The following is a 13,338-nucleotide window of genomic DNA, read 5'->3' on the forward strand; positions in this document are numbered from 1 at the left end:
ACTCCTCTGCACTTCTTTTCCTCTCCTTACTTAAATTTATCAGAAGCAGCTTATTTCCATCCTGAGCAGCTCTCTTGAGCCCCATGGTTAGAGATCATATTGAATTTTCTCAGTTGAGATCATGTGTTTCTACCAATGCTGTCATTTTTACATAGTGGTAGCAGTTACTTCCAGAACTTTGGACAGTATTTAGGTATCAGTGGGGAGAAGGGAGTTTCTTTTCTTTTTCCTTTTTTTTTTTTTTTTAAACTAAACAAATCAAACTTGATTGAGGTTGAATTTAGACTTAGAGTTACCAAGCAGTGCAATCTCTCCACTGTATGCTCTCCCTATGTATACACGAGGCATCAGGTTAATTTGGGCTTTGAAGAGTTTTTACAGTCAGGTGTCCAACAAATAAACTATTATGGAGGGATTTATAGGGGTATTTATAGTGAGAACTGTCATTTCAGAGGATCAGATAATGAATAATGAATGTAAAGAAGGCAACAGCAGAGATCAGTATTAACCCTATTTTTGCTTTATCTTCTGGTTGCCATTAACTCTCACTCTTCTTCTCATTTCGGTGCCACCCTTCCCTTAAAACCTTGGTGCAGATAAGTGGCTTTCCTCAGCACCACTGTCTGGTGCCTGTACATGATTGGTCATTGCTGCTCTTAGTGTCTGTGGAAAGTGTTTTATGCTGCCATGTGGCGTGGCAAACAGTTCTAGTAATAAAGCATTCCATCAAACCAGGGTTACATTTGTCACCCACACACAATTAGAAGATGTCAGGATTAAAGCTTCTGTGGGGTTTTGCTGGTTATGATCTAGTCTTGAGTTACACACTTGGGTGCTATTTTTTTTCCACAGTAAGAGTCAATCTTGTAAGTCAGTCTCACAAATAAGGAAGTTCTGAATTCAAGAAGAACAAGAAACTCTTGAGTGTTTGAGACTTCAGCTTCTTTATCTGTCTCCCTTCCTGCTCTCTTAAAATGACCCACTTTCTGTTTTTGCCAGCAGGATAAACTTCTGGACTTAGATATATGACTGGAAGTCTTTGAATGTGTTTTTTTTTGGTTTTTTTTTTTTGGTTTTTTTTTTCTAGTGAAGTATTCAGATATGTTTGCAGAAGTAGAGGTACTTGTTGGTCTCAGTGTTGATATGATGACACTGGAGATGACTGTGAAGAAACTGCCAGACAACCAAAAGAAAAGCAGTTGCCTGATTAGTGAAGATTATTGGGGCTGTAGGCAGAACTGGAGGGTGCTGGTTTTGTCTGTGCTTATCTCTGATGTGTGTCTCCACTGTTCCACCAGGAGCGCATCACTTCCTGCATGCTCTAAACAAACATCTGAACCATTAAGATCGTTTCTCTGTTTCCCACCCCTCCACACACAACAAATTTGGCTGAAGAACTTCAGTGCTAAAAATAAATTGTGAAATCTAAACCAACATTTTGTAATTTAAATAGTTTGAGGCATGTGTTTAGTGTGCAGTTGGCTGAAGATTAAAGATAATTTATTGCAACTAGGCTTCTTCCTATTTCCTCCTTTTTTGTTTCCTTTTTAGTTTTGCAGAAGCATTTAACTAACCAAGCTGCAGTTGTGGTCACTTGTAGGAAAGGCTGATCTAATTTATGAGAAACCTGACATCAAAAAAGTGTTAAACATGCGGAAGGTCAATTTTAGATGCGTAAGTGGTTTCTTTGCTAGTTCTACTGCATGTGTGCTTGTGGGGAAAAAGGTGTCTTTCACGCCAAATGGGAAGAATTCCACACTTTTCAGACGGTATTTACAAAACAGAATATTTATTTTTGTGCAGACTGGCAGACTTCAGTTATTCCCTTCAGGGTGCACAAATCTCAACAAGACAAAAACTGCCAAAAGAGAAAAGTTCTTTCCTAGCTTTAACTTGATGATTAATTACATAATCATGTACAACCGTAGAAAGCACCTCTGAACCGATCCTGGATTCTGACTGGTTTTACTTCATGTCTGTGTCCACTGCTACTCGTTTGCTCAAGCAACGATGTTACCTGTAACAGGAACTTATTAGAAGTGGTATCAGACAGACCTTTATTCATATTGTTGAAACCAAGTTATGCACTGCTGTCTCTAGATCAAATGTGCTTAAATACCCTTTCACTGCTGTCTCTGCTCAGCCTTGCTCTCCGTCAGCCTTGGTGGAGGGGCTCTTGTGCCGCTGTCCAACACTGACCTGTCTTGGACCAGAACTTCTCTGTCCCTGATACTGAAAATATTAGGAAGCAATTCTAAAAACCTGTTCTTGTAGTTCTTTCTCTGCAGCATTCCTGGAGCAGAGAAACTTTAGTTCACAGTGTGATAGCAGCAATGTGAGGGGCAACAGGAGCACTATAAATATCCTTCAATGATCTGCAGTTCTGACTAGAGCTTACAAACTGCAGCAAGCAGACACCCTGGACACTGATTTTTGTTTGTAAAAGGGTTGGGTTTGATGACTCTCTGCTTATTCTGTGGGTAGAGTTTTAAGTGGTTTAGCTTGTTATTGGTTTTGTTTTTGAACAAACCACTGGAACTCTTGTTGATTAGTCACAAGACTAATTTCTCTTGGAACAGCAAGGTTTATGTTGGCAAACAATAGAGATGCTATCAGAAATGCATTGTGTGGCATTTGCGTAACTGGATAGCAGTCAATTCCATCTGCAGTTTCAAAACACATATCAGAATTGTTTATTCTTAATGTATACACTGAATTTAAAAAGCAATTCAGGGTGACATTGCCTGTGAGACAATTTTGAAGAATTTAAAATTGTATTCTTCCAAACTCATGTGCTGACTCAGCGTGGTGTAATTACCATGGCTTCTGTCCACAGTGTGGGAGGTTACGTCAGTCTTGTCACACCAGAATGTTTTATCTGAAATTCCACCAAAACACGGTTTGTTGATACGTTAGTTCTTAGGTCTGAAACAGATGTCCATATCTTTTTGTAGGATCAGTGGGGAGTGTAAATTAAAAGGTCCTTTGCATACAGTAGTACAGCCAAAATCAAGAACATGTGCTGGAGAGACATCTGTGAGTTGTGTGGAGATGAGTATGAAGGAGAACAACACAGGCTGGCCTAAAGACTCCGACAGGATTCCAGTGGTTTGGGACATGTTGTGCATGTTTTATGGGCTGTTATTGCTCGTGCTGTCTGGAGAGGGCTGTAACACTCAGGACCTTGCAGTGGTTTCACTCACTCAGTTCAGTAGCTGCTTTGTTAAACTTCCACTGCTTGTACATCTGAAGTCACCTGTGAGTTAAGTTAACAGCCATGAAACCTGTCTGCCTGGGTCACAGAGGTGCTTCCAAGTTAATTACATGCTAGTTTTACAAAATACACTTCAGATTCTGTTTCTTGGGGCAAGAATTTCAAGTTGTGCTTTTACAGCAGCTAACACATTCTTGAAGAGACCTTCATAGGCTTTTGCACCTGCACGATTCATGGTTTGTAAAGGGTAGGTGTTCTGTTTATTACAGCTCAATTGTTCAATTGATATTTTGAGTTTTTCTGATAATGAAAATAGTCAGATATCTCCCATTTGGAAGGATTTCTTATCATTTCATGTTATCTTTTCACAGAATTGATTTATTTTTTTTTATAAATACCTCGTAAGGTCGTTCTCTTGATGTTGTGGGGTTTTATTTTATGGATCTTTTTAAGTGCTTTGTAACAAGTTTATTTTTGTTCCGGGTGTGGTTTGTTATTTATAGTAGAAATATTCTGTATATGCTATTAACCTGTCATGCCAGCTATTTTGCACATACAAACAATACTGAGCTAGAAGCAGCATGTGATAAAGCAGATAGGTCCAATTGTCATTCTCTTAGGCTGAGTGGGATGTTCTGTTATATAGCAGATTTCCTGTCTTTAATCATAGACTGGGTGTTACCTTGTACTCCTGCTGTCATTTACTGTTCTTTTCTTTGTTCAGCAGCAGATGAACTTGACCCCAGTTCAATTTAACTCAAACCAAACTGTGCCCAATTCTTTGTATTTGTTTTCCCCCGCTCCACCAGTGGCTGCTCTTTGAGAACACGTGATGTGAATTTACTGTTTCCTATGACTTTGTTTCAGAAACTTTCAATGTTTAAAGGGTGATGCTGTTGTCCAGCTGAATTTAATGCCACTCAGACTAAAAAACCAGCATTTTAGAAGCAATTTTTACCCATGTATTGGTATTTTATTGATGCTACACTGTTTCAGATTCAGATGATCCATGTGCTAGTGGACACGAATGGCTGCACACATGGACTCGAATTGCTGTTTTGTTTGCTTTTCTTCTTGAAAGCTAATGTTGTGGTTAGAATTTACACAGCAATTAAAAATTATGGCTGTCTTTTACACTCTGCCATAAATGCATAATAAGAATGATATGATGGTGTCTTCTATTTATTGCAGCCTGGAAACAAATTTTCTTATTACAGTAGTAGCCAGCAAAACAGGTCTCCATTTTGCTAGATATCATGTAAACATCATAACAAACTACTCTTTCTAGAAAGAATTTACAAACATGTTCTTACTATGTAAGAACATACTATAACATTTGTTAAATAATACTAAATTTTTTTTTTAATAGTAGATTCAGATCTGTTGAAGCTCTTCAATTTCATTCACAGTGAGGGATTTTTGTAATTCCTGATTCTTCTGCATGTTTTGAAATGGGATATCCCATTCAAATTGTGGATGTAGGGAGCATTGCATATAATATGATCCTAACATGATTTGAGGCGATGTTCTAAAGATCTATAAAATGCACATTTAAAAATATTTAGTACATTGGTTTTGGTGCAAAAATTGTACACTGGTGCTGTTTCTTTCTAGATTGTGGTTAGCTGTAAAGCTTTTCAGAGAGAGTTAAATTTAGTGTTCGTAAAACACTCATAATGCACAATGAGAAAGCAGTTCTAATCTGTGTGCCAGCAGACACTTCCAGTCCAGAGCAGCCCAGTAGCCTTGTGAGAAGGTCATGAAATGAGGGCAGTTATAGCAATCCTAAGGAGATTAGATTGCATGTCCTGGCTGGAAGGACACTGGGAGGAGATGAGAGGGGAACGGCAGCGCTTCCTGAAGGGGCTCAGTTGGGCAGTGACTGGTGCAGTTTGGTGTGGCACTTGCTCCTGGACTACCCCAATCTTAGAAGTAAAAATAAAAATTATTCTCTTCTCAGTGTCTTCAGAAAATCATGACAAACTTTTCCCACATTCTGGGAAGCATTTTCTTAGAGTTCTCCATGTCTCACTGTCTCTGAGAGTACATGTGAGAAACCACAAACCTATGAGTATAATAACACTTTAAAACATTGCACTCCTGTATTTAATGTTGGCTGAGGTACTGCCAAATTCTGATAGCAGAGGATTAGGGTTTCCTGTAGGGGCAGAAAGATAGTTTAAGAAATAACTTAGATCTACTGACAAGTTAACGAGAAAGTAAAGAATCCTTGAAAAAAAAAATTTGCAGGCTTATATATAGAATTTGTATGTATTTCCTTTGAAAAATAGACTCTCTTCTGCTGGAAAAATCTGAAAAGAAAGTGGCTAGATTGGGTTTTAGCTGACAGAAACAGCACTGTATTTGTAGATCTTAGCAAGTCACAAAAGATTGAACAAGTGCTGCAGAGCAACCCTTTCTCTGTCCCTGTAGATGAACTGTGCAGTAAACAGCAGCACTAATTAAATGTGTGCCAAGCAATTGCCTCTAACTTGATAAAGCAAAGATTTGTCAAAGTCTAAATGGCATACAGAAGCGTAATGCCCAATCTTCTTACTGCATGTTTCTTATTGGTGGTGGTGTTAACAAAACATGATTTTAATAGTTAAAGTAGCATTCTGTTATCAAACAATACTCACCCTCCCTGCACATGAAAGGTCTAATTTTAGTTTAAGGCAGAGAATGTAGTAAAAGAAGTTTGCAGGCTTTGCTAAATATCTGGCTTGAACTTTGTACCTGTTAATGTAGAAAATATGACAAAAATGTATTCATTGTACTGGTATGTTAAAATGGAAGTGTTGACATTCAGCTGTTTTTCTTCGTCCAGTATGGATACTTGCCTGAACTTCTCCCACAATTATTACTCAAGTCTTAAACAAACACAGAAGTTTCTTTGCAATAGTAGTGGGAACATATTCAGTTGTCTAATATGACTAATAAGAAGTTTTCTCAAACCAAGAATGCAGGATCTTACACATGCATAGAAACTATTTTAGAAGGTAAGCACTCAGGAAACTTTTCATTGTGTATTTACAGAGTGTGTACAAAGCATTACAAAAGTTCCAGGATCTTACTTCTCCCTCTATTTGCCCTTGTTCTTTACATTAGACTCCACACATGCTTTAAAAAAGACCCAAATCTCATCTACCTCTCAGTAGTTTCTTTTTGCTGGTTTATGAGGATGACTTGAATAAAAGCCTTACAAAGCCTGTGTTTTAACCACTTGAGATGATTATGGATTCCGTTTTTTGGGGTCAATATTCTGCATTGTTTTGTACCTAACTTTATTTAAGGGAAGCTGATATTTATGTATGTGCAGATTTTGGACAGGGCTGCTCAAATGCAGCAGAAATGAATCAACAAACACAAATTTTCATGTAATGTGTATGAAGTTACGTATTTTGATGACTTGCAGATAAGCATCCTGTAAATCTTAGCTTTTCTTACCTTGAAGAAATGTAACTTAATAAGGTGGCCAAACCAGAAAATTAACTGAGTATATATTGAAGAGAAATATGTACTAGGGAACGCTGGTGACCCAGCTGGTCGTCTGAGACCCCCCCCTGAAGACTCATTATGAGCAACTCAATCTCACTCAGTTGTTCTTGTCTGCAGAATGATGTGGCATGCAAATATAAGAACTCTCAAGGAGCTGTTATACTTTGCAGTTTGGATTATGAGTCTGGAACCTAATCCTGTAAGTTTTCTGATCTCAAGTTCTCAGTCACACTGATGATCACACACAGTGTGTGTCCCCCTTGCAGCAGGAGATCCACAGGTTTGACATTCCAAGTGAGCTGGGAAATGTTATCTCATTAAAGTAGCAACAGTCTTACTTCATAGTTCTGAGGGAGCAATAACTTTAAGTTGGATGCTTTCTTGATGCTTAAGATACATAACTTTCAAAACTCCAGTGAAACGAAGATTCGCTGAGTTTCATAGGATGCAGCTGCTAAAGGCTTCCTGATCCAGCCTGGAGGAGAATCAACAAAAATAGAGTTTCTTTCATCAGTTATATTGAACTACCAGGGATAAAATCAAAGCCTGCACTTTCTTGACATGTTCTCACATGCAAACTTCAGGTGCTCTGTCAAGCTCATCTCTGGTCCTTTATTCTGGGCTGATTCTAAAACATTCTCTGATGAATTCTTCCTGTTAATTTAAGAATTCCTGCTTTGCAAATCCCCATACTTTTCAAATACTAGAAGTTTTTCATAAAATAAATATTTAAAGCCTCTATCCAGTATCTACCACCTGTTTTGTTTGCTGAGATGTCTACATTTGGAGTATAGTTGTCTGCTCTTGAGCTTAAAGCCCATTGCTGCTGTTTGAGACTGAGAATTGCACGGGTAGGAGATGGACTGTGTTTCAGTTACTGAGTCTCAAAGTCCCCAAACGTCTACCATTTATTTTAAAAACATAATAATGATATCTTTAGCTTTGACTGGTGCCATCCACCTGTTGGCAATTTGTAAACCTCTTTTGTCTGTTTAAACTATCATTGGAAGCAGTCTGTGAGAGCAAACCACACCAGAGATAGACAGAACAATACGGATCACTCGGCTTCTGACACTTGTAGTCCTCTGCATGACAGGAAGCGAGAGCAAACTGTGTGGCTGCACGGGGAGGAGTTCCTGCCCAAAACTGAAGGAGAGACACAGGGACTCCTTTGGAACAAAGACTTTTCACAGTCACATTTAATGTTAAGAAACCTCCTAAAATCTGAGTACAATACAAAGTACCTCATGGTGTGGTGCTGCTTTTCTGTGCATTACCAGGTAAGCGTGAATTTGGGATCGTGTAACTCTTCATTGTTTGTGTGTGTTTAAGTTGAAATTGCACAGATATTGCTTCCAAGCATGCCAGGACTTAAAACTGGGTATTGATTAAACCAAAACGTTGCTTGGCAGGATTGTTTCCTTCTCTAAGGAAAGAAATTGCTTTAGATAATACACTTGGATATTCCCAATGGGATGGAGGACGATTTATTTTTCTCTCTGTGTTGGTAGATTGTTGCTGCAGGATGGTGGGTTTAGGTCTTTTGGTTTTGCTTTTTTTTATCATACATGTGTAAAAAACATCTCTGCCTCTGTCTCCTAGCATGAAAATGAGGATTTTGGCTGATGCTAGGGGAACATTTATAGCAATATGCATTAGTAGTGTATCCATTGTCAAAGTGAAAGCTGCAACAGATCCTATTCCCAGTGTATTTACAGTGCAGAATGATTCTACTCTGCAACATGTGGATGTGGTGTCACCTGGAAAACTGGGTGCTGTTACAGACCCTGCACTTAGGAAAAATGTGCATAGAAAAGTATCAAGACTGATAATAACCGTAGAAAATAAAGCCTTTGAAGGAAGTTAAAAAGATTTAGTGCATCTTGCGTTTACAAAACCAAGACTCGATATGAGGTGTGAGTATATGTTTGTCTCTGAGTGTGTGGGAACAATTATAAAGTGGGCATTTCTTCTCTGTATTTGCCAAGGGTAGCACAGGAATAAGCAGGCTTATTTCACAGCAAGGGAGATTCAGGTTAAATGTTTTTGGGGTAAACGGTTCCTGATTGCAATGTTAATTAAGCAGTAGAACGAAGTATAGAATTAAAATCTGTAATTTCAATCTTTGTGGCGTAAAAACTTTTCAAACCTGTTTTACATCTTGCAGTGGAAAGCATTTAGTACTGGGTGGTTCTTAATGATTTGTGTGGGTTTTGGTTTTGGGCTGTTAATATGTGAATAACAGTAGCACTTTAGGGACACAAGTGAACAGATGTTTAATTTTGCAGCTCCAGTCCCAGGTTACAGCATCCTGTCACTCACTGGAGAACTCGAGAGCTTCCTCTCATTTAACAAGCAAAACTATTTCAAAATATTTGTGTCTACATAGACTAAAACTGTGCTTTGAAGTTCTTAAAAACATGTAGTAAGGGTGGAGGCCTGAAGTGTGGGGCAAGTGAGGGATATGGAGACCTTATGGCTCCCTGCACCTGCCTGAAAGGAGGGGGTAGCCCGGAGGGGGTTGGTGTCTTCTCCCAGGTAACAAGAGATAGGACAAAAGGAAATGGCCTCAAGTTGCACCAGGACAGATTTAGGGAACTGGATATTAGGAAAAATTTCCTCACAGAAAGGTTTGTCAAGCACTGGAATGGGCTGCAAAGGAAGTGGTGGAGTCACCATCCCTGGAGGGATTTAAAAGTCAGGTAGATGTGGCACTGAGGGACATGGGTAACTGCTGGCCTTGGCAGTGCTGGGTTAATGGTTGGACTTGGTGATCTTAGAGGGGTTTTCCAACCTAAATGATTCTGTTCTAGATTCTCCTGTTCTATATGCTTTGTCCAAAATGGATAGAGCAACATGCAATTTCACTAGAAGGGGTATTGTTTTTACCTGAAGAAAAATCCATTTTGGGTGCAGCCATTTTCTCTATTCTGTGTGATGCCAAAAGCAGCTCTTGAGGCATTTACACCAAAAGCCGCATGCAGGAACCTGTCTGTGGTTTAAAGGTACAGCAGCACAGACTGGGGGAAGGCAGAGCAGCAGCAGAGAATTAGAACAGGTTGGGGTCACTGCAGTTTATGCACATCAGCCCATTGAATGACACATGAAGACCTAGTTTATGGAGATCATTTCATTCTGCTGTATGTGGTTGTGGTGCTGTGCACAGCGTCAGTGAGCCAACCTCCCTTTTACAATGAGAAGCTTCATTGGATTTTTAAAAACAAACAAGCCTAAAAATAAATAAATAAATAATAATAGTATCATTTGAATGCATCTGCTTCTCAAGGGAGAAAATTTCATTGTGATTTATGTTCCAAGAAAAAAAAGTCTTCCCTCTCACATACACAGATGCAGCAGTTTGGGTTGTTGACAGTTGGGATTAAATGGTCAGCAGCAGCAAGTACAGGTTATTGCTGTCCAGGCAGAGGAAGTCTCCATGTGCAAGTGCACAAAACCTTTGAGGATAGAGTTAGAGCATTAAAGCACCCCAACTTTGGTTATTCTTTCTTTAATAACTAGACTTATAAAAAACTCCCTCCACACAAACATAGAAGGCTTGGAGCTGCAACTTCATCACCTCAGATTGCCGAAGGCAAAGGAATCCAGGGATTATTTGCATGCTGACTGATTATATTATCTGGGGCTATAAAGAATTGGATCTGACAGAACCCAGCTGAAAAGCCTTTGTGAGAAGAACAGAGGATGAACCTATATAGTGTGTGGACTCTTTTGAGTTGCATCTTAGTTTTTGTTCATATCCTAGGTGAATTTAGAATCCTTAGATATTGAATGTGTTAAATGAAAGCATAATTTACATAGCAGTCTTCAAGTTCTGAGAAAGGACTGTATAACTGAGATTGCTGTTCACTCACGTAACAAAAAACTCCTATGGAGTAAGAAATAAATGTAATTTATTTTGCTGTATTTGATTTGGACTTTATAAGAAACTGTGAAGAAGTTTCAGTGTATTTAACTCTGCTAGATTCCCATTACTGATCCTCTCCCCCATCTTCCAAAAAGGGGAAGGAAGAAGGCTAAATAAAGACAGAATAAATACCAGTCCTCAAACAAAGCTCTGCTACTCCTTGTCCTTACAGCATCCCGTACATGCACACCCATTTCCTGTTGTTAATGTTAAACACATTGAATATAACTTTCATTTCATTGTTCACTTCAGTGTTCATTTTCTATTACATTGACCGGAAAATCTCCACTCCATCACAATAAGTGTTGCAGAATTGGGGTTTGCTGTGGTGAGAGGAGGGTGAGAAGGAGCTGCCAGTTTGGCTGGCAGGGATGGGGAGTTCCTCGGAAGGGCTTAAATAATTTCAGTGGCAGGGTCTTGAGCACCGTAGATGACCTCACCTCCCTCTCAGCTTTCTGCTGTGCTGTAAAAGACTTAGAGCAGAGTCTGTTTTTTCCTTTGTTTGTTTTCCTTGCAACACCAGGAACAAGCAAGTTCTGTTCCTAACACGGGTATCCAGGGCTCCTGCCAGCCCAACATGTGCGGGGTGGTCAGACCTTCCACGCTGCCTCCCAGGCTCGGTGCAGGCTCTGCTGTGGGGTCACCTCTGGCTGTTTCTCCCTTAGAAACAATGGAGTTAATGTTTAGATTTTTGTGTCGCTCTTGAGAAAACGAAACCTGGAATGTCTCTGGTGCTCTGAACAGTAGAGGGCAGCGGGAAAATACACAGAAACCAGTTTTATTATAAAACTAAGGAATTTTTGATTGCAAGTTCCTTTTGCTGGTATGACATAAAGCACTGTGATACTGAAATGCAGGTTCTGTTCTTTTAAAAACATTTTATGTTAAAATTCAGTGTTGTGAAATTAGGGTCCCAAAAAGCATATATAAGGCATCGTTTAGCTATAAAGAAGCATCATGCTCTGGGAAAATTCACTTTCAGATGTTTTGGTCTTCCCATGGAAGACAAACTCTTGGAGCTGTCAGTGGTACAGCCATGGAAGTGAAAGATGGAATAGGGAGGCGACACTGCTATTGGTATGAAGGTGAGTGGCAGGTTATGGTGAAGTGAAAGTGGGCTTTTTAAAATATGGTGGAAGACTCATCTCTGTTGGAAGAGCTTAAACTCTAGGGAAGGAATTATCACTGGTTTGTGCAATTGTAATGGCTTAGCTCAGAACCAAGGACCATATTCAACAGGAAATGAGGATGTTTCTTGCTGGGGACTGTAGAGATGTTTGTGTGATTAATATGATCCCTTTCCCTGCTGTACAGATTTCTTTCTAGAATTGTGCATTGTTTCTTTCATTCTACCTCACTACTTGCATACCTTTTAATATTGTTTTGTACTATTTGTGCCTCATCACTGCACTCTGTCCTGACTTCAGGTCCTTCATACTCTGTGATACAACTGACTGGGAGCTTGATAACTTTGAGAACACTGGAATGTGATTTGAAATGGAAACAGTGAAAACTTGAAACATATAACATAGGAGCAATGGCAGATGGAATTTTTGGAGTCATTAAAGGAATAAATGTGGTCTTGGCAAGAGGTACTTTTCGAGGCTTTTTAAGAGAGAGATCAACAGTGTGGACACACTGACAGGCTACAAAGTATAAAAAGATGAGAATTCTAGTGTCTGAATATTCTTTTGAAATATTCTTTGGAACTTTGCAGCTTCTGTACAGGTAAGGGATTTAAGAATTAGAAGGGTGCATGGAAGTGCTCATGCATAATTGTATGTATACCTGTGCATGATGCTGATAAAAAAGAAAATTTATAAACCAACTGGATTTTTTTTTTTTAAGGAATCTTGTATATAACCAGTGTGAGTAGAAATTCAAATGGAAATCTGGATTATTTTTGTGATTTGATGTCTTTCTATAAAGAAAATGATGGGGTGCTCTTGCCTTATTCCCAGCTGCTTCAACACAGACTGTTATTCCTAGGGCCATCAACAGGCTTTTCGTGTGAAGGTTCCTTGTAGACTGAAAGTGCTCTCAGCTGGCTAAGGAGATACTGATTGCTTTTTAAAATTAAAAGAAAAAAAATCATGTAATAGAGCTGCTTTTCATGCAGACATAATCCACCCTTTGGAGAGTGACTTGAATCTTTTCTGGCCTGTGATATTTGACTTTTTATTAAATATTTGGTCAGTTTTCTGTCCTCCTTCCACATTAATCCCTTTGGGATTTTAGTTTTTACTCTATTTCTTCAAATGGTTTTTCTTTGATTGGTTTTGTTTTTAAACTCAGTCTGATAAAGACATTGATAAAAGTGTACCATAAACTGTACTGAAAGTGTACCATAAACTGGAGAGGAGCATAAAGCCCAGAGAACAGGGAATCCCTTTCTGCCTTTTGCTCAACAGTAAAAATGATCCAAAACTTTGTTAGCTGTGGTTTTCCCTTTTCTGTACTATTGCAAAATACTTGTGTGTGTGTGTAAACTTGTACATGCACATGTATATATTTTTATATATTAGTGTATATGTGTATATATATGCACTTCTACCTATTCCATTTATTGAGATCATATATCACAACTCATTTACAAAGTTTTTTTCTTCCGATTAGCACTGCTGAAATGTGTTCAGATCTATGTTGTGAAAAGACTATTTTAAAAATATTTTCCTATGAAAACAATCTAAACTACAAACAA

At 38.8% G+C, this 13,338-nt stretch overlaps 1 protein-coding gene across 2 annotated transcripts in view; it reads left to right on the plus strand.

The window, feature by feature from the left end:
- The window catches only part of ARHGEF3 (Rho guanine nucleotide exchange factor 3), a 103,373-nt gene that overhangs the window by 34,855 nt on the left and 55,180 nt on the right, over positions 1–13,338 (plus strand). The window contains exon 1 of one of the 2 annotated variants that reach the window (XM_027884791.1): positions 7,945–7,992. The exons of the other annotated variant lie outside the window; for it this stretch is intronic. Coding sequence (XP_027740592.1) covers positions 7,960–7,992 — 33 coding nt within the window. The 5' untranslated portion in view covers positions 7,945–7,959. Of the gene's footprint in view, positions 1–7,944; positions 7,993–13,338 lie in introns of those variants that run through there. 2 annotated transcript variants of the gene reach the window in all.

This window comes from Empidonax traillii, unplaced genomic scaffold, assembly GCF_003031625.1.
Source record: "Empidonax traillii isolate 1590-97213 ecotype Southwest subspecies unplaced genomic scaffold, ASM303162v1 scaffold155:size2260171, whole genome shotgun sequence".
Lineage (NCBI taxonomy): Eukaryota > Metazoa > Chordata > Aves > Passeriformes > Tyrannidae > Empidonax > Empidonax traillii.